Here is a 21,495-nt window from a genome sequence, read left to right as displayed (position 1 = left end):
CCGGCCACGGAGGAGCAGGCCGAACCGTCCGCCAGGCTGAGCGCGTCCACGGCGTCGGGGGAGTCGCGGTGCTCGGTGCGCGCGTCCACGCGGTGCGCGTCCACGCGGTGTCCGTCCACGTCCGCGACGCCAGGCGCCGTCTCGGCCGGCTCTGACAGCGACTGCAATGCGCTGCCCGTTGCTGTGATTGCACCCGCACCGCGACGCCCCTCCGCCGCCCGCGCCCTCGCGGCGGCGGATTCGTAGTTCACGGCGTCGCCGCCAGACTGCAGCACCACCACGGTGGCGCCGACCGGCGCGTCCAGGTTCCGCATCTCGCCGCTCGGCGCGCTAGCGGCGGCGCCGTGATGCCAGCGAAGGGGTCGTCCCGACGCGCTGGGCGTCACGGCGGACTTGCTCCTGGACACGGCCGCCGCGCCGCCGACGCCCGGCCTGCGCGCCGACGCCAAGACGCCGTCCTGGTGCTTGGGGTGCTTGGGGAGCGCCGACGCGGTGCTGGCCGTCCGCGCCAGTCCCGCCGGCTGCTTCGGCGTGGAGCTGGCGAAGGGAGCCAGGAACGTGTTGCCGGGGGACGCGGCGTGCTGCGAGGGTCGCGAGGGCCGCGGCGTCGCGGCCACGGCACCCACGTCGTCGGAGAGGCGACGGAACACGCCGGGGCCGTTGGAGTCTCCGAAGGCGTCCGCCTTGGACTTGTAGGAGAAGGACAGCACGCGTAGGACCTGCAACAAAATCATGGCAGGGTTAGAGACTCTGACTTCAACTCGCGCCGACAAGGCCCTTCACCCACAGCGCCGTCCTGCCCGAAGTGTGGCCTGCCTGCCCGGCGCTGCTAGGCGCTGCCCGCCAGGAGGGAGGCCCACCTGCCCGGCGTTGCCTCGCCTGCCGCCTCGCCTGCCGCCTCGCCTGCCACGCGCGAGCCGAGCCGAATGGGATGCCTGCCCTGTCGGCGCGCAGCCGGGCAGAGGCACGTTACTAGTGACCGATGGGGTGGCAAACAGTTGCGGCAGGATTTAACGAAATCTCGAAAAAAAAAAAAAAATCTCATTCAACGAACGTCAATGAAAGCAGATGATCCGTCGCGTTTCACAACTGCTGTGATAGCCGAGTGGTTAGAGACGTGGGATCGAGTTAGCGCAGGCCAGCGTTCGAATACCAGCGTCACAAAAGTTTTTTCGACCTGCTATCCTACGGGTGGTGGTTCGAGGCCATCAGAGCGGAGCCGTGTGCAACAGGCCCACATGCCGGAGGTTCGACTCCTAACAAATATTTCCATTTAATTTTACTGCCTCACCCAGTGCGGTTAAAATCCGTGAACTTGAGCCCACTCCGAGCATGGAACGTGGTGGTCCAGGGAGTAGAGGCGTCGGTTCCCAGTGCTAGGGTCGGCGGTTCGACTCCCCCAACTTCTTGCGAAATTTTGACCGGGTCGGTCGAGTCCTGTTGCGTCAAGAACCCACCTCACGCCGGTCCCCTCATCATGGGCCGTGGTGGCCGAGAGCGTAAGGTCGTGTGATCCCGATGGCGGGGTCCGGGGATCGAATCCCATCATTTCATTACATTTTTCGACCGCCTTCCTCCCAGTGCAACTCAAACCCGTCGTCCAACACGCTGCCAGACGTACAAGCGTGATAGCGTAGTGGTCAGAGTCACATTCACCTGGCCACTCCGCTGTGGGTGTCTAAAAAGCAATCCGCTTCGGCGGGTTGGCCTCGGCACTGGAGCGATGGCGTATTTGATCCATCAATCCAGACCACCCGGTGTGTGGTTGCGGGTGGTGCCTCCTTGATCCGTCGGGGAGGCGATGATAAGTCCTTTGAAGCTGGCCTAAAACGCTGTATGTTCGGTACGGGAGCGCCGGACAGTGGGGGTACCATGGGGTACACAACCAACCCTACGAAAACAAGAAGCTCCCACCAAACCTCTTCTCTGTCTGAGTCTCTCTCTGTCTCTCTGTCGTCTCACTCTACGTCCCGCCCCTCAAAGAGCTTCGTACTGGGTGCTCTCACCCAGCTGCCTGAGCTTTGGGGTCCTACTGGGTCCCCCGGCGAACGCTTAGGGTCGCTGACGGGATTAACCCCAGGTACCTGATAGCACCGGTTCCCATCCCGAACACCGAAGTAAAGCAGGAGGCCTCCCCATTAAGACTGGGGAGGGGGTGTAGAGTTCAAATTTTTTTCTTTTCCCTTTCAAATTTCTCGGTTAATACTCGTTTGGTTTTCTTATACGGGGTAGTATGCGGGCTCATTTCAAATATAGTAATTAAAATTCTGTATGAAATTAAATTAAATATACAGACCCGAGCGTCGAATTCCGCGCAGGCTGCGCCTCATTGCCAGCCAGCCACACGCACAAGCCCGCCCCGGCAGCCAGCCTCTATTATATTGTTTAGGATACGCGCTTCGTTTCTGAACTCGAGAGTAAAAGCACGCTGACACCTTCATGTGTATAGTAGTTTTAAGTATGTTTCAAGTGTGAAGGTATCATCTGCTAAAAAAAAATATTGGACGCACGGGCAGTCTAAACAAAGTCACAAAGTCAGGTGAAAATATTGGTGGCATTTTGAACAATTAGCTGTGGTTGAAGCATTCGTGAGGCGGGGTAACAGAGTAGGGTCAGGACGATGAGGAAGGCCTTTGATCACAGCTAGATCGGACGCAGTAGACGTCCAAAGTCGGCAAAAGTCGCTACTCCCTGAGATTCAACCACTTTTTGAGCAAGCTTCGACAACTTCGTCAGGTGTGCTCGCATGGGCGTGCGAGAGAGACAGAGCAACGAGGCACAGCTCAGAATCAGGCCGTCGAGCTGAGCAGCACGCAGCGCGGCTTTGAGGACTCCAGCGCGGCGTCAACGAGGCGGAGTGCCTTGGAGTGCCTCGGCCCGGAGGCTCGAGGAAGGAAGACGGGGCAAGAACGGGCCCTAAACGGCGAGCGCAGCGCGTCGTTAGTCGTAACCGCGAGGCTCGCTTTGCCGCCCCCTCCCCCTTTCCTCCAGGACAGGATTTGGCCGATTTCGTTTTTATTTCACTCCCGCAACTAACGGCCCGGCCGGCGACGACAGACAAGCTCGGGTACCACCCGAGTCTCTGAGTACCACGAACGAACCGCCGCCGCCGCCTCGTCGCTTCACCGCCTCGCCGAGAAGAGGAGAGCGATATTTCCTTCAAACAATGCCGGCCGCGCTCAGCCGGGCTCGTCCATCCGACCCACTCCGAACCGTGCTTTCCTCGCTGTCTCTCTCACTCTCGTGGAGGCTACCGCAGCCGGGCTTGCGAGTCCGATAAGGTCCCGGATCAGGGTCTCGGTGTCCAGGGTCTCGGTGTCCAGGGCCTCGACGTCGAGGGTCCAGGGGTCCGGGGCCTCGGTGCCCACGGGCTCGGCTGCCTCGGTGCGGCGTTGTTCGCAAACCGATAAGCCACCTTGTTTGTAGCGGTGCGTCGCGGTGCCGCCTGTTGACGCGAATCGCGGCAACACGCGATAAAGACCGCCGTGCTGGTGGCGCGCGGTGCAGAACCGGGAATGCGTGTTTCGGCTTTGTTTTGGCACCTGGCCGCCGACGCGGTTCCCGATACGCGTCCTTGCCACCGCACGCGCCAAGGTCAAATTCGAAAGACTTGGAAATGCAGCCGCTGCTGCACTGGCCCTTGGCGACCAAGAATAACAAAGTATGATAATTTCATCAAGGCCCGAGCCACTGCCGCTGGCAGCTGGGAACCTGTTGGAGGAGACCTCTGCGGTTCGAGCAGGGCACGGAGGCGAAAGGGCCCCCCTCCCCCTCCCCACGGACGTGGCGGGGTGTGGTGGGGGTCCTCCTCGCCGAGTCCAAGACAAGAAGAAGACGTAAGTGCGGCAATTTTCCTCACGAATAGTTTTGGCGCCGGAGTCCGGAGTGGCCCGAATGCTGGGTCCGCGACTCGGTCCGCGACTCGGTCCGCGACGCGGCACGCCGGCCGGGCCCTCGTAACAAAACGCACGCCTTCGTCCCTTTCCCTCCGGCCCAATCGATCATTCGGAGCTGCGGACGCAAAACGGCAACGCCAAAAAAAGAGGAAAAGGAAACAGTGCTGAACTTGCAGTGAGGTTGAAGCACCTCTGGAATGGGTTTCCTTGGAAGGCCTGGAAGGGCGTGGAAACTAACTGGGAGCCCCGTTACTTGGCGGCCGCGTCCAGTCCACTATGCAGCCCCGCGTCGCGTGCACGTGCACATGCAGCACACGTTGCATCACAATGGCCGCGCCGATGGCCGAACGTGACACGGCCGTCACGCGGACGTCACACGTGACACGCGACACGTGACGTCACTCGACGTCTCAATCCGTAAATGGCCGGCCGGCCGGACGAACGGACGGACGCGTCACTCGGCATAATCACGGTGTGATCCTGATCGCGTGCCGCGTCCAACTAGTGCCAGAGCTCTCAAAAATCGCCTCCGAGACCGACCGCCGAGGCCGCGGCGCGGTCTCTGCAGACCGCCAGCCGTCAGGGCGTGCAGTGCCGGAACTGACCGCTCAGTCTGAGGGCGCCACCTCGCTGGGTTGTCCCGGCAGCTCCGGCGATGTACGCAAATCTGATTGGCTAACTAGCAGGCGGCCTGTGCAGGCCTCGCCGCGGCCTCTGCAGGCCGCACGGAGACCGCGTCGGTCGGCCTCTGAGGCCGCGACCGAGCTAGGCGCTGCGGCCTCTGCCAGAGGCCAGAGACCGCTGTCTCGGCCTCGTCGGTCGGTCTACAACAGCGATTTTGAGAGCTCTGACTAGTGCCTGCTGCACGCTGTTGCACACTGCTCGCTCGCCGCTCCGTCTCCCTCGCACTCGCGCGGCGCCCCGTGAGGGTGCGAGGGAGACACGCTGTTCGGAATGGGCTGGCAGCACACTGCCGGACATCCAGGCCCTGGAGCCTCCAGCCGGCGACTCCAGCCACGCGAGCCACGCAGTCGACACTGGAAGGTCCTGGAAGCGCGTTCGTTCTCCTCGGCCGCTCGGCCGCTCGGCTCCGCTGTGGTCACGACTGGTCGACTGGTCACTGCGATGCGGTGCGATGCGGTGCGATGCGGTGCGATGCGGTCACGCCGACGACGACCAGAACGGACGGAGTGCCGGAGTGCCGGAGACGGCCGGAGCCATCCGAAAAGTCACGACCGCGGGCGGCGCGGCCAGCGCGGCCACGCCGTGGGAGCGCGTCGCGTCGCCTCGTCGCCGCGTCCAGCGTGCACCTGCCGGGGCCTCGCCGACCGCGCCGCCGCCGACACGTCCTGGACGTGCCCCGGGGAACGCGCGGCGGGAACGCGACCCGGTGCGGGCAGAGAAGCACGAGGATGGGCTCACCACGGAGGGGCGACTTCGAACTCCAATCTGAGACGACTTGCCTGCACTGCACCGCAGTGCACACAGAACAACGTCATTTCGATTTCCTCATGTTCTTAACGGGTCGCCGTTTACAAAACCTGAACCCTTGATTAATTGTTTTAGTTTGCGCGCGTTGGTGCCCTGCGAGCCGGACACTGTCGGGGGGCTGGCCGTTGTGCGGACCGCGGGCCGCGGGGCCGCGGTGCGGCAGTGATTTGTTTGAGAGCGCGTCGTGAGCGAGCGGCAGCAGGCGGCCCCGCCCCGCCCCGCCCGTGAGCCCCGTGAGGTCCGTAATGACAATGCAATAACTTGTCCAAAATGAAGCGACTTTCTCCCCACAGTTTTCAAAGGGATGGCGCCAAGGCCGGGCTCCGGGACGGAACGGAATGGAACGGAACAGAGCGCGGTAATGTCGGTGCCACTGCTAGAGACTCGGCTAGAATGCCACCGGGAGGCGACCGGGCGACCCACGTGTCCTGTTGTCTGCACACTTTCTCGGAGTCACCGACGAGTGCACGGATGGAGCCAGCCCGGCGTCCGGCCGCACCGTGCAGCGCCACTGTAAGGGGCTTCTCCTCACAGAGACCTCATTCGGGCTCACTGCTTCGGGCTGGTCCGGAAGGTGCACAGGCCGAGCTGGCAGGCAGGCGCTGCCGCGCAGGCCGAGCTGGCGCCGGGAGCGAGCGTCGGCTGACCGGCAGCGCGAGGTCGCCGGTTCGATGCCACACAGGGCCCGAGAGCGTCGGTTAAAGTTGGTCATTTCCGTTTTTTGTCATCGCAATGAATGAGATCAGATACTAAATATGCAGATTTGCGAAAGTAACAACCAAAAAAACGTTTCCTAGGCCGTGAAAAACGAATGCCTCTGGCTGGAATCGAACAGCGAACCGGCCTCCTAGGCGCGTCGGGCTGAGCAGCCCGAGCGGGCTGCTCCGGGCTGCGTCGGGCTCTGGGCACCGAGCTCGGGCCGGGCCGGGTCGGGCTGGTCCTCTCGGGCCGGGCCGGGCTCGGTCTGGTCACTCTGTGGCGTCGGGCTGCTTTTCGCTGGAGCAGTGAGCCCGACTGAGGTCTCTGTTCTCCTCCCAGTGCAGGCCCCAGTGAATCACCGCCCCTCGCCATTCAGGGGCGGGACTCGTGTTCGCCGCTGTGCCATTATCACGCATGGGCAAAAAATGACAACTTGGCGAAAACTTCCAACTGAAGCACGCCGACATGTTCCAAACCGGCAGCGTTGGGGCCGTCATCTAAGGGCAACTGAATTTCCAAACTTGCTTGCCGTTGGCGGGGAAATGGACGGCAGGCATGCTGGGGAGGACCACCGAGAGGACCTTGTGCGGCCTTACCGAGTCGCGGCTGCAGCACGGCGGCCACAAAGGCCGCCATTTTCCCTGGGAAAGTGCGTGGCCGAGATAAGGATGCGGCATGGAAATGGCCGGGCCGTCTCTCTCTCTCGCACCCCCGCGGCATGCCGGACGGGCCGGGAGTGCGAGGGGGACGGCAGCAGTGGTGTAACGCCGCGGCGCCCGAATCCCCTACTCACGCAATAACACTGTCCGCCCGGCTGCATTCGGCGCGCATTTCGCGTGCATGCGGAGCGATGCGGAGCACCATCGGAACAAGAACATGCAAAATCGGAGCGGCGGCCCTGGCCGGCTGCCTCCCGGACTACCTGCCGAAGGCCGGCCGGCGCTTCCTGGACGAGGCTCACTGGAACCGGCGAGTCTCTCTCGCACCCACACGAAACGGCCCACGAGTGCGAGAGAGAAGCGAGACCGGCCGCTCGGACGCGGCGGGTAATGCAACCACTAATTAATTAGCGAATTAATCATCGGCGGAGATGATGATCGGGATGATCCAAAGTGCGTGATTACCGATAAGCCGTCTTCGGGAAGCGCGTGCACAAATTGCGTAACGCCCGGCCACTTAGCGTTCAAATCACAACGTTGGAGTTGGGGCGGGGGCGGGGCGGGGCGGGGCGCCCAGTGGGCACGCCGGGCCGCGCCTCCCGTAATCTGAGACACACGAAAACGCGGTAATGGCGGTAATCGCTTCATTGCCGAGTAATCTCGGCGTAATGAGCAACGAGTGCAGCGGACACGCAGCGACATGCGGGGGCTGCTGCTGCGGTCTCACTCCCAGCAGTCGCCTCCTCGCTGTCCCCCTCGCACGTGAACGGGGCGCGCCGTGGTGCGAGGGAGACGCAGTGTCGAACGCACCGGAGGCAGGCGCCCCGCCCCGCGCTGCGGTCGCGGCGGCCGCGGCGGTTTGGGACGATGGCGGGTCATGATAGGCCCTAGGCCCTGGAGCCCGGACGCGTCGATATCAGCCTATCTTGCTGAGTCAGCCCAAAAACATCCTGTCAGCACGGCCAGAAACGGTGTTCTTCATTTCGGGACCGAAGGTCATGCAGGGTTTTGGGAATCAAATATTCGAAGGTTCAAAGTGTTCTTGGCGTTGCTAAAATGAAGGACACCTCTTCGTGAACCCAGGCCGCAGCTGCTAGCTCACTGTACCGAAAATGCCTGATGGAGAACCAGCAAGAAGAGAGCGAGAGAGAACGAGAGGATTGCAGCCGACTTCGTCTTTGTGTCGCGAAAGCCCATTCATGCCGTGCCTTGGGTCCGTGGGGGCCCGCGGCCCGTTACACATTCCACTCGTTCCACTCTGACTGATGGCTGTCACTGTCCCGCTGTCCCAGCCAGGCATCCCTCATGCCGGAGCGGAGTGACTCGGGCTCCAAATTACACGTGGGCGTACACACGGCCGGTGGGAGGTCAGTCTGTCTCTCTCGCACTCATGAGGGTCGCGTGCGGGTGCGAGAGAGACAGCGGCGGGGCGACCCGCTGACGGGGTCAGCCTGCGGGCGGGGCCGGTCGGCCGGTTCGGCAAGTCGAGCACACGACACCGCACTCCGGACTGCCCGGACTCCGGGCGAGAAGAAGCAGGGCACGGAGACGAGACAAGCCGCGCGCCGCCGAACCCAAGGCATGACTCATGCGCTGCTCTGTCTCTCTCGCACCGGTGCGGCGCGCCCATGAGTGCGAGAGAGACAGAGCGGACTCTCAAATCAGTCCACTGGAGATGAAGGAGGACGGCGCGGCGACACACAAAGCCGCGACGTGACAGAAATTAACGGGACGGGATGTGCACGCCACTGTAAGGCTGTACGGCGGCGCTCCCACGCCGCGGGCCGCGTCGCTGTCTCTCTCGCACCCATGCGGGACCTCGCGGGACTCACGGGCCGCGGGTCAGCCCCTCACGCGTCGACTCACAGCGGGAAGCCCGTCTAAAACCGCGTGGATTGGCGCCAAATCGAAACCTCGAAAAAGGTGTCGTGCCTTTCCATGCGAGCGCGGCCGTGAAACACCGAGTGTCGTTGGCGCGGGTGGCGCCACCTGCACAAACGGAGGCTGCCGCTGCCTGGCCGGCCTGCCGTCACACCGTCGGTTTATCAAGCAGACAGCGCGATGAGTCGCCCTTTGGTGTGCACACTGGCACACGGGGAGAGCGGAAAAGACAACTTGAACGCAAAAGTTTCAACGACGGTCGGCGTTTTTCATTGCGCTAGAGCATTTTTAATCGGGTGGCTGAAGTGCAAGTGTGATAATTCCCGGTGCTTTTTCCTGTTTTTTTTTCTTCTTGGCGCTCGAAATGACACACGGCAGGCCGCAGTTCGCTATCGCGGTGCCTAAACACAGGCCGCGGCGCGCAACGGACTGGCTGGGGGCGATGCAGCGATGCGCCCCGCCCCGCCCCACCCCGCCCCGCCCCACCCCGCCCCGCCCCGCCCCACCCCGCCCCGCCCCGCCCCACCCCGCCCCGCCCCGCCCCGCGCGGGGTCACTGCAGGGGCCTAGGCGGGGCTCCTGGACAGACCGGCCACTGCCCTGACGGGCCCCGACGGGCCGGTGCGAGGTGCCAGGGGCAAGCCGGCGGACTGATTGCGAACCAGCGCTCTGTCTCTCTCGCACCCCGACGGGCCGCCCCCTGAGTGCGAGAGAGACAGACAGTGACGGCGCGCCGCGCACTCGGCCGCTATCTGCGCGAGGCGTATGCTAATTGCAGCGGCCAGTGGACTCGGCGAGACGCGGCCAGACTCGGACACTCAGGCGCGGCGCCCTTCAGCCTGTGCAGTGGCGTGGACTCGGAGGGCTCCAGTATGGGCTCGCAAGTTTTGAGCTCGCTGGCCAATCAAAACCAGCTAGCGGGAATGTATTTTGAAAAAATGACCGCTTGTCCCTTTGCCGCCCCATCGACTGCATCGCTCGGGGTTCATTCAATTGCAGGCACTGCAAGGCAGTGACTTGGGCCGGGCGGCCCTCGCGACGCGCGCAGTGCCGTGCCGTGCCGTGCCGTGCCGTGCCGTGCCGTGCCGGGCCGGGCCGGGCGGGGGGCGTTTCGACAGTGTGCCCATCTCGAGCGCCCTCTTTCCCCCTCTTTCCCCTCCCCTCTCTCCCCCGGCCGGCCGATCGGGCCTAATGACCTATAATGGGCTTCGCACGGCAGAGGCGACGGCCGCGTGCGTGTGTGTGTGTGTGTGTGTGTGTGCGTGGCTTACGTCAGCGTGGGTGCTGGAACACGGTCGTCGTGAACATCCTGAGGAAGTAATTGCAATTGGGTGAGTGAGGTCACACTAACATTCGCGGAGCCCTCTTGCGCCACGACGAGGTTACCTGTGCCCTACAGCGCAAGCGCACACACACTCAGACTGCATATGCGCTTATCACGCACGCCTGATAAGGTGCCCGCGCGCAAACGGTTCCCTGGCGCCCCGCGATGTCTGGCCCCTCCCTGCCGTTGATGAGAGTCAGGCTGGATCGCGTAGTTTGGGCTGGCTGCCGCGGTTCCGCCGCCGCGAAGCTCGCGAGTCGGGGCACTCGGAGGCGCACAGAGCATCGGCACGTGGGTTCCCTCTGGAAATCGCTTACACGGGCAGGCTGGGCGTGGCCGATGTGGCTGGCGTGGCTGGCGGCGACACTGCGCTATGTACTTTCTCGCGATGACACACGGGGTGCAGCCCGCTCGGCGCGCCGCGCCGTACTGCCGCTCGCGCGCTTGCGCCACGGTTCACCAGCGCGGGGGCCGCGTCGGGGCGCGCCGGGCCGAGGCCCTGATAGCACTGATACTGCAGCGCGGCACTTTGGAGAACAATCGGGAAATCAAATCGACGCCACGATCGCCGCCCTGCCTCGCACCCGTTCGCTTCCCGCAAGGGCGATTTAGGTAAATGAAACATTAGCTCCGGTGACACATGGACACACGCGTAGCACACGACCAAACGCGCCATGTTGGGACCAAATGTGGCAAAATTGTAGCCTTTCAATGCCGTCAGACACGTTTATTACCCCCGTAATACAGCGTAACACCGAGTGGTCGGTACACGATAAGTGTTAACCGCCCCGGGTGGTACTCGAACCCGCGCCGCCCTGCGCGCTCACTGACCCCGGTTCCTTTTATTGCGACGAGTCGGCGGCCGTGTGCTGCAGCATCCGCTCCAGGGGGATGCCACGCCGCCGCGCCGCCACACCGGGATGCCTCCGGCTCGCCGCCCGGCCCGTCTGACCGGTGCGCGCGGTGCGCGTCTGCCTATCAAGCTGGTGCTCGTGGTTCTGGAGCACGGCTCGCGGCCGACCGGGCGACTCGCCTCACAAGATGTTCGGCCCGCCGGAGGGTTCTTGTCCAGCGGCCGCGTGCAGCCCCTTCCAAAGGACTGAGTATCAGTCAGGAGGTCAAGCAGTGGACCCTCGACAAGGCCAGACTTCTATCGGAGCTGGCTGTGCCCGTGGTGGTGCTCTTGGTCGGGTCCCCCAGGCAGCCTCCGCGGCACTTCCTCCCGGGCAGGTTCGTGATGTCAGCGTGCCCGCCGCGGTGTGGCGGTGCGGCGGTGTCAAGGCGCGTGCGGTGACGCCGCCTCTGACGTCAGCCTCTCGCATCGCCTCATTGCCGCCGCCTTTTGATTGTGTTTTTCTGCCAGTATTTTTCCCCTCACGTGATTCAAGCCGGATTCAACGGAGGAACGGGTAGGAACGGGTAGGAACGAGTGGGAACGAGCAGGAACGAAAAGCGACGAGATGGAACGAGGTGGAACGAGCAGGGACGCAAAACCGGCTTTGAGGCCCGGGCGGACTCGCCAGCCCCTTTGCTCCGGTCCAGGAACAGCCTCCATGCGCCTGCCCCGGGCCGGCCCGGCGGCACAAGTACAATACCGGCCAGAAGTGGCGGCCGAATGGCTTTTGAAGTCCCTTAGGAGGTTGGCACCGAGATGGCGTGCATGGCGTCGCCGAGGAGGAGCAAGTTCAAGGCCGCTACCGGTTCACGACGCCCACCTTCACGTCCAACACATAGCGCCCCTTGCGAGTGGACTTCCCCACGTGGAAAATGCGTGCTTTTCCACTGCCGGTGAGCGCGAAAATCGGACACCAAGCCTACGGCGAGACCCTCAAAACCCTCCTTCGGCAGCCGCCCCTTTCAGCGCGACACTCACCCTTAAGTTCCGGGCGGCGGTGGACCGGACGGGCGACTTGGCACACGGCCTCGGGGACGGCGACGAGCACGCCGACGACGTGCTGTCCGCGACCACAGCGACGAACCGCACCGCGGACTAAACCCACACACGCACACCAAGATGAGCCGAACGACTGGCTGGCTGCGGGGGACTTGGCTGAGGCGCGAGGGCACGGCGGGAGGCGGGGCGGGGCGGGGCGGGGCGGGGCGGGGCGGGGCGGGGCGGGACGGGGCGGGGCGGGGCGGGGCGGGGCGCGGGCCACGACATGACGCGCACACACGTGACGCATGGCATCGGCCGCCCATTCCTACCGGGTACAGGTACGTATTTCGCCGCCTCTATCGCGCGTCTACATTTTTAGAGGTTCCCAAGAACCCCTATTGTCAGAGGCCTGTGGATTCTTTCCCTTTGCAGTGGCTGCCGAAAGTCAGGCCAAACCACGATTTCCACACATTTGTTGCCGTTTCGACAAACTTTGCTGCAATACCGCTCCCAAACCAAGGCGGCTAATCGCACTCCGCAACAAAGGTGTCCTAAAGGAAGGCTCAAAGAGTACCCACCCGCTGAGGGAGAACGATTATCTGCCTTAAATTAGATGCAGTGGCTGCCTAAAGTCAGGCCAAACCACGATTTCTACACATTCGATGCCGTTTCGACAAACTTTGCTGCAATACCGCTCCCAAACCAAGGCGGCTAATCGCACTCCGCAACAAAGGTGTCCTAAAGGAAGGCTCAAAGAGTACCCACCCGCTGAGGGAGAACGATTATCTGCCTTAAATTAGATGCAGTGGCTGCCTAAAGTCAGGCCAAACCACGATTTCTACACATTCGATGCCGTTTCGACAAACTTCGCAGCAATACCGCTCCCAAACCAAGGTGGCTAATCGCACTCCGCAACAAAGGTGTCCTAAAGGAAGGCTCAAAGAGTACCCACCCGTTGAGGGAGAACGATTATCTGCCTTAAATTAGATGCAGTGGCTGCCTAAAGTCAGGCCAAACCACGATTTCTACACATTCGATGCCGTTTCGACAAACTTCGCAGCAATACCGCTCCCAAACCAAGGTGGCTAATCGCACTCCGCAACAAAGGTGTCCTAAAGGAAGGCTCAAAGAGTACCCACCCGTTGAGGGAGAACGATTATCTGCCTTAAATTAGATGCAGTGGCTGCCTAAAGTCAGGCCAAACCACGATTTCTACACATTCGATGCCGTTTCGACAAACTTCGCAGCAATACCGCTCCCAAACCAACCACCTCGCGGGCGTGGGACCGGCCGGCCCGCGCGCTCGGCCGGAAGACTGGCTAAACGAAAACAAAGCGAGGCGGTGGTGCGGGCGGTGCGCTTCTCCGAGTCTCGCTCTGTGGCTCTAACGCGCGGGGCGCGGGGAGGCGGGGCAGCGGGATGGGCCGACCGGTCGGCCCCCAGCTGCCCGAGCCGAGGGCGTCCGAGGCCCCGAACGGCCGTTTTGATGACCTGCCGGGCAGAGCCGACTGGCCGACTGCCATGCCGAGCGTCACACCGGCCGGCACATCATGCACGCATTCGGACCATGCGGACGGACAAGTCTCGCCCGGAGCGGCACAACAAACTGTCTCAGCAAGGCGAACCACCTTTGCGACCAGAGGTGCACTCTGCGTCTGCCTACCCCATAAGTTCATTAGTTTACTTGCTGTTAGACCAACCTGAACTGCGATGGGTCAACTAGAAATTTTGCCTTAACTTCAAAAGCTACTCTGGCTTGAGATAATTTTTTTGTCGCTAACTGCGACTTTACTGGTACAATGGTGATAAAGTTTGCTAAAGTTAAACAAAATAATGCCCTGAACACCTGGTCATTGTACGGCGCGTACCTATGAAATCGTCTGTGTCCATGAGAGTACAACTGCATATTAGCATTCGAACGCGGACGGGTTCGTATCCACCACCGTATGGTGCAGCCGAATGGTCTGGACCAGAGAAGACCGAATTCGGCGGCGTCTGGCGCGGTGCGGTGCCTCGTCGCGCCCTGACCTTGCTCCAGTGGAACCAGTGAGGCGGCACGGCGCGGCCCGCCGCGGTGAGGGGAGGGAGGGGCAAGGCCGGTGCATCCACACTGTGCAGCGGAGCACGGCACGGCAGGCATGGTGCACCGGAAGTGGCCGGAAGTTCTAAGTTCACCCCGAGCGTCGCCAGCTGCCGTCGTCGTGGAGGTGCGTGGCCGCCCTGCCTCCAGCGGCGGGCCAAATCGAAAAGTGCCTCCAGCTCCATACAGCTCCTCCGCGCGTCCTTGACGTCCTTGGGGACGCGAGGCGTGTCCTGGAGCAATCCCGCGGACATACACCGCCATCGCCTCGGCGCGCGGCGTCACGGCCACGCGTTGTCACGCACGGCCACGCTCGCTCACGTCCGCGACTGTCCGAGGGCCGATCAGACGACTCGATGCACGCCAAGCCGCCCGGCGTCGCCCCTCGTCGCGTTGCCAGGCCTAGGGCGGCGCGGAATGGCAAAAAAATGGCGCGCGCCGCCAGGGAGTGATCACCGGCGAGGTCCCTCTCGCACTCATGGGGCGTCTCACCATCTCGCCGACCATCTCTTCGACGGACGGAGCAATCGACTACGAACGTCGCCGCGGAATGCCGACCGCAGAGTAAATAAAAAGAGAAGGAAAATAAGAAGAAGAGGCCCTTTAGTTGGGACAAAAATTACAGCACTTGTCACGCAGCGGCACGGCAGCGCGCGTCTGCAGCATTGCAAGCGGCCGTCACGTCAGCGCGATTACTTTACTTTAAAACGTGCAGCGCCGCGCCAGGCCGACGCAGCGCGGCCACAAAGCACGCCTTGTTGGGGGATTTTCGTGGAGAAGACGCGTCTCGGCCGCATGACGCCGCGACGCCACGCCCCGAAGGCAGGCAGTCTGAGGACGACAAGTTCAAGTCGGTTCATCGCGGGCGTGAGACTTGCTTCCCAGAGTCTCGCCATCGAAGCTCACACTGTCGTGACGCGTCACGAACAAAAGAGACAAACCTAGACGCTCCGCGGGGTCAAGGCGGCGGCCTGGCGGATCATGTTGTATCCAGTGAAACAATGCCGCGCTTCCATCCGTTCAAGGGTCCGCGGCTCGGCCGCCTCGCCTAGGCGCGAGCCTTGCCGCTGTCGCCTTGCCCGGGCTTGCCCCCTCCAAGCGCCTGGCCGGCCGTTGAGGAGCCCGGGCTGGCGCAGGCTGGCGCGCACGAGCACGCCGATGTACCGCGAGATAGCGATCACCCGGGGCAGCGCGGCCGGGGCCAGGGCGGCCAGGGCCGGATGGTTATGCGCAGCGCGCAGCTGGGGACGCCCGGCTGGCGAGTCAAGAAATGCGGCACTTAAAGGGCGAAAACTGAAACCCGTGGTCCTGCAAATGCAACGCTACAACAGTAGGAAAATCGGCAGATTCCTTATTCCTTATTCAGACACACCAATAACAATCATACCATTTCGACGGCAACGTCATCACGATTTAAATTATTCGTGCGTCCACGTTTTACCGAGGCGCCTTTCTCGTTACGGCCCGCGGTCTGTGATGGTCGGAAAAGGGCGGGCTCATGCTGCTCTCCGCGCGGCGCCGCGCGGCAATGACTCTGCCTGAGTGGTTTTTGGATCACCTCGTTGGGCCGCGGCCAGGAGTGTGGCCTGGCTCCTGGGCCATCCGCCGGCGGACCGCCGCACCGCACCACGCCCGTTGAATTAAGAAAAATACCGAGTCTATTTCCCGTGGCGGTCACGGCCGAGGCCGCCCATTGTGTTTTGGCGACTCTCGGCGCGCGGCGCGGCGGGGGCAGGGAAGGGCGCGCTGGCGGCGGGACGCTCTTGGCTGTGCCTGTGGTCATCTGAAAGGCCGCGTGACACCCTCCTGCCCGCCCGCCTCGGTAGCGCAGTAGGCAGCGCGTCAGTCTCATAATCTGAAGGCCGTGAGTTCGATCCTCACCCGGGGCACATCTTTTTCACGCTTTGATGTGCGAGAGCTCGCAATGATAACAACGAACCTCTTTCTGTTGTAAGACCTGACCGTTCGGTTCATCTTTAAGAGCCTCGGTAGCGCAGTAGGCAGCGCGTCAGTCTCATAATCTGAAGGTCGTGAGTTCGATCCTCACCCGGGGCACATTCTTTTGCTCGGCCCGGCCCGTTTGGCGCGCGTGTCCTCAAAGGATTCCGTTAGGGCACTACAAGAATGGGGTGCGGGACACAATGCATAGCGCGAGTCGCAAAGAGCTCGGGGCGCCGAGTCATTCCCGCGCCGTGCCTTGCTCGCTTCTGCTCCGATTCCAGGCCGTGTGTTTGTCCAGCGGCACCCACTGTAGCCGCATCTAGCCTCGCGGCGAGCCCCAGCCTCATCCCGGCGTATTGGCCGTGCCCTGCCGCTCGCGTGGACAGCCGGGATGCGCATGCGCTCCCTTGGCGGCGGTCTGCCCTGCCGGGATCCGCTGTGAAAATAGTTATTTCGCTTTCCGTGACTCCGGCGGCGACGGGACGGCCGGGACGGCAGGCGAGCCTCGCGATCCTTCGTGGCCGCGCCGTTCATTCGACAATCGTGCCACCGAGTCAAGGAGGCTCAGCCGTGTGAGCGCGTGCGTGTGTGTGTGTGGGCGTGTGCATGTGTGAGTGCGAGTGTGTGCTGATGAGTGCGATGTGTGAGAAGGGTTCCCACGCGGCGGAAAGCCAGGCAAGCCAGGCAAGCCAGGCAGAGCGACCTTCGTCTTACGCCGCCTTACGGAGCCAGCACTCTGCCGGACAGCGCAGTGTAATGTGTGATGCCGGCGTGCGGAACCGCCGCGTGGTGTGATGCCTGCCACTCCAACGCTCCCGACACTCGGACCGTCAAGGGCCGTCTCGCTTTCCTCATCCGACAGACGCACACCGTCAAGTCTGAAGCGACCACGTTGACCCGAGAAAATCAACATTTTTTGCGTTCGAAACCTTGAACCACGTTCAGTCGACTTGCATTGATAGTGACTGGCCACGGGTGGACTCAACAAGCGTTAGTTTGGCGCTGCTGGTTCACACGCGGACGTCTCCGGGGGTCGCTGTTACTCGGCTCGCTGCTCCGCGAGTTCCTTGGCCGGGCTGACCCTCGGCGGGAACTCCGGTCCGGTCCATCCCACGACGTCCGCGCCGTGACCCCAGGGGGGCAGGGCCGGCCAGGGCCCACAGCCCAGGGGGTGGGCCAGGGCGGCCAGGACGAGGCAGACATCCGCGGCCGCCGGCCGTTCGTGTCGCCACACGGTGCACGATGATGAATATTAACGCAGAGCAACAGTACATGCCGTGCGGCAGGGCGGCGGCAGGGTGGCACACTGCCTCGCGGCCTGCACGCCCTTCGTCCCCTCGTCCTTCGTCCTTCCCGCGACCCGAATGACTCTCAGTTGGCACTTTCTTCCAGCAGCCGTCCCTCACGTCCGCCCCTAATGTCCCCGCCGTGTCACTCGGAGTCTCACCGCGGGGCGGCGCTGTCTCTCTCGCACTCGCGGCGCGTCCAGCGCGGGTGCGAGAGAGACGGCGGCGCGACGACGAGACGGATCGGGCGTCGTGCATCAAGCGGTCCAGTGGCGCTGGGACGGGGCTGCGGGGCCAGACGCTGTCGGCCCGGCCAGACTGTCGGCCAGACTGTCGGCCAGACAGCGCGACGCGGCTTGACAACGCCCATTTCCAAGACGCCCGTCCGAATTTCGGATGCTACTTGATGACAGTTTCGAGGCTTATTTTTCAACCAACCGAACGACGTAGACGAGATTGTTGTCACGCCCGTGCAATTTTTAAACGAGCGGTAGAAAACTAGTGTTTTTAAGGTTTCATAACCACTTGTACTAATGCTACTCGTTTATGACACCGCACAGTGCCGAGCCGAGCCAAGAGCAGCGAAAATGGCCACGGACGGTCCACCCTCGCGGCCGCGGTCGCCGACGTGGCGAAGAAGTGCTCGTCCCTGGTGACCTCGCGGCCTCGCAGCGCGCTTTCCATACTCGGCCCTCATCAAATCTGTGGTCGGCGGCCACGATGAGCGTCTTCTCGATGACGTGTCTTGCGGGGGCCTTCCGGGTCGCCCCGCCCCGCCCCGCCTCGCCCCGCCCCACCCCGCCTCGCCCCGCCCCGCCTCGCCCCGCCCCGCCTTGGCCCCGCCTCACCCCGCCGGTGATAATCAATCCGCTGAGATAGCGCCGGGACGGCATGACAAATCGCGCGCTCTCCATCACCATCAGGCGGGCTAGTCGGATTCCGAACAGTGGACCATCACCGTTCCGTCTCTGTCGCACTCCGACGGGACGCCCCTCGAGTGCGGGAAAGAGACAGAGCGACGACAGCCTGCAGGCTCAGGGGGGCTCAGGCCAAGCGCCCCGGGGCCCTGCCACATCGGCCACATGCAGCCCGTTATTGAATAGCCATTAGTCCCCTTGCGTCACCGCGCGGGAAAATTCAAACCGGGGAGGACAATTATTCTCTAGGCCGGCGGCGCAACTTCCACGAGTTTCCCATGCACGAGCACCGTTCTGTCCGACGGCCGGCCGGCCGGGCGGCGTCTTGCCTTTGGCACTGCGCTGCAAGTGCGGTGCTGCGCGGCCCGTGTGCCGTCCCGTGATGTGCGGTAGCGACGACCCCCGCCGACCTCGCGCCGCCGGGGCACTGCGGGGCACTGCGGGGCACCGCGGGGCCGTTTCCTAATAAACAGACCATGTACGTCTCGGCCGCACTCGCTGCGCCTTGGGCAACGCAAACAGAAAAAAACTAGTTCTCACCTCCGCCCAAAAAAACTTGAGAGAGCCGCAAAACCAAGAGGCGTTTTTAAGAAACAGTTTGCACAAGTGCGCGCGTCGAGTGAAAATCCGTCTGTGGCGACGGCCGCGCGTTTTTTCAGGCTGCTCTCTCGGCCGGCGTCGCTGGCGGACAGCAGAGCGTCGTGCAAGGAGGCGTCCTTTTGTTTCGGGTTCGACAAGGCGCCGAGCAAAACCGCACACCATTGGCAACCTTTGCTGTGCCGGTAACCTTTGCCCCGCCGAACTTCGCGCGACTGCCGTGGCGCGGCCAACGAGGCTCTCCTTCCAGTGGGAGGCTTTCGGGCCGCCAGGACGCCGTCAACAGGTCGACCTAGCAGTGGCGTGGCTTATCGGCGACGCGGCGCAGTCCGGTGCCAATGCCAGGGCCGGCCAGGGCCACACTGCCACTGGTCGCGCAGGTGTCGGGGTGAACGGCCGCCCCGCAGCGCCGTGCCCGCCGAGGCCGCCGGCCTGATGCGGGCGTTTACTCCAGGCCGCGCCGGGCCCTTCAGGGGGCGGGGCCGCAACGGGACCGCGGCGGTGCCGTGCAAGTCCGGATCCAGGAATCACGACCCAGTCACTGATATCCAGGGCCCGGCTCAGGCCGGTCGGTATCCATAACGAAGGGCCGTTAAAGCCCCGTGCGCCCTGGAGCCGACATGGAGCCGCGCCAGCCAGACCCCCCAAACACCGTGTTGTTGTTGTTTCGGTGGCTCGGAGGGAGACTTCCGCTGTGACTCCCCTCTCGGACTCCGAGACACCTGAACATCGAAACCATGCCGTCGGGCTTTACGGCACGGGCATGACATGACCGCCATGAACACCCCTCATCCACACAAACACACGCACAGGCACACACACACACACAAGCGCGTGTAATGCGAACGCACGCGACGCATCGCGAGAGACCACCTCACCGCGGCGGCGCACTTGCTGACCTCCTCCATCCTCGTCGCACTGCGTCGTCGCGCTGCGTCCCACGACCCGGAGCGAGAGAGACGTACGGTCGGACGCTTTGCGGCGGCCGGCCGGACTCTAAACATCGGTCTGCGTGCGGCATCCCGGCAAACAATCTCCCCCTTCTTCTGGCCCTTTCGCTGACCACCCATGATGAGCTGCAGAGCCGCAGCGGGTGCACCTTGTGTCGCCCTAGGACGCTGGGAAGCTGTCCACCGTGGCCAAGGGTTCGCATGCAGCAGGGCTGCAGGACGCCGCAGGGCAGTGAAAGCGCTCGTCACCGCGACAGGGGATTCAGAAGAAGTGAGCAATGCAATCGACGAGTGGACCGGAGTGGGAGGCGGTCGCCGCCAATCCCAGAGGCTTGAGCAAGATCCACCTGCACAACGATGGTGTTTTCTTTTGTAGTCATGAGATGCCAAGGCGGGAAGCACATCTAGACACGATGACAGTTTTGTTGGTGGTTTAGGAAGACATGACATTGACTATGAATATTTGCTTAGTGACCAAAGCTTGGACACTAGAAAGAAAAGTCGAGAAAAGTGCGGAAGGGGGATTTGGGCACATTGGGGCAATGAGAGACGATAAATTCTCGGACTTTGATTCCCAATAAATTATAAACGCTTCTCAAAATCGGATCCTCTCACTGAAAAATAGTTTCCAAAAAGACACGGATACACACATAACCTTCGTCAGAGCCGGCGGCGCCCTTGCCTTTAGTTTCTTCTTTTTTCCCTTTCGGGCGCACACTGCGCGGGGAGATAGATGTAAGTGATGTGGTGGAGAACGCACTGAACGCAGTGGCGCGGCACGGCGGCGCGAACTGAGGCACCGTCAAAGGCGCCGAGGAGGGGCCCGGCCGTGAGCGGGGTAGGGGAGGGGACCGAGACACAGCATGTAATTTGGGAGCGGACCCTTAATGTAACGATGGAAACCAAACAGATGGGGGAAGTCATGAGCCATTGTGCAACGCCTATTGATTTTTGGTATTATCTGATCATCACTAACGCGCGTACCGGCGGCACGCATTATTTTAAAAGCAAATAAGAAATAAAGGGAGAGAGATTCCGTCGCGTCACCGTGTTAGGCGGCCCTTCACGATGCAGGCACAGCAGTGCCACTGCCACAGCACCACATGACAGGGAAAGTGGGATTGGGCCTCAGGGTCAAGTCGCACGTTACCAACGTAACACTCCCACAACACCGTCCGCCTATCGTCCGGCCGCCCAGCAGCGATTATAACTAAACCGCGCTACACAGTCGAAGCGAAGCCAATAAAATGGACACGTACAACAGAAGCCCGAGGAAGACGAATCGATGCTTGACATTCCACGGTTTGAAAACACACTCTCACCAAAGCCTTCCCAGCCCAACATTCTGCAAGCGTGCTTCCATCCGAAAACCTGTCCACCGGTTTCGTGCCAACTGAGAAGGTCCCGGTTGCTCCGGGCGGACTCCATTGTTTACTAACCGGCGTGCCGTCCTCGACGTCCAGGCCGGCGGGGCGTCCGCGCGGCTTCCTCATGGTGGCGGTGCTTCGGCACTTCACTCACACGCAGCACAGCACTGCACTCCACCAAACCACGAGAACCATGCTGCACTCTGCAGCGCCACTGCAGCGAGCGACAAGAGAACCGTCAAATGCGGCGAGCGCCACGACAGCGAGCGACAACCGTCAAATGGGGCGCTGCGAAGCGGAAAGCGACCAGCCGTACCGGCGTGCAGCCGGCGACTGGCTTGGCTGGCTGGACGCCGAGGGCCGGGCGGCAGGACGCCGGGACGCCGCGGCGGAACGGAGCGTCGGCATTGGCTGGGAAGGCGAGGAGTGCGCCGCCGTGCGCCGCTCCCCCGTCAGGTCCCCCTTCCCTTCCTGCAGGGACCGAGCGAGGGACGCTCGTGGTTTTGTTGTGCTGCATGAGCTGAGAGAGCGG

At 62.7% G+C, this 21,495-nt stretch overlaps 1 protein-coding gene and 2 non-coding genes across 3 annotated transcripts; 2 read left to right on the top strand and 1 right to left on the bottom strand.

Annotated features, from left to right (window-relative positions):
• Positions 1-247: 247 nt before the first annotated feature.
• Positions 248-21,283, bottom strand: LOC117653204. Its single transcript, XM_034398705.1, has 3 exons — positions 21,036-21,283; positions 373-719; positions 248-266 (listed from the first exon to the last, which is right to left on the bottom strand). The coding sequence occupies exons 1-3, from the start codon at positions 21,087-21,089 to the stop codon at positions 248-250; spliced, it is 420 nt and encodes a 139-aa protein (XP_034254596.1). The 5' UTR covers positions 21,090-21,283.
• Trnam-cau lies at positions 15,722-15,794 on the top strand. Its single transcript has one exon. It is a non-coding gene; the product is annotated as a tRNA-Met (tRNA).
• Trnam-cau lies at positions 15,888-15,960 on the top strand. The gene has a single exon. It is a non-coding gene; the product is annotated as a tRNA-Met (tRNA).
• Positions 21,284-21,495: the final 212 nt, after the last annotated feature.

The sequence above is a fragment of the Thrips palmi genome, unplaced genomic scaffold (genome assembly GCF_012932325.1).
Source record: "Thrips palmi isolate BJ-2018 unplaced genomic scaffold, TpBJ-2018v1 HiC_scaffold_8, whole genome shotgun sequence".
Lineage (NCBI taxonomy): Eukaryota > Metazoa > Arthropoda > Insecta > Thysanoptera > Thripidae > Thrips > Thrips palmi.
This window is presented reverse-complemented; position numbering and strand designations above follow the sequence as displayed.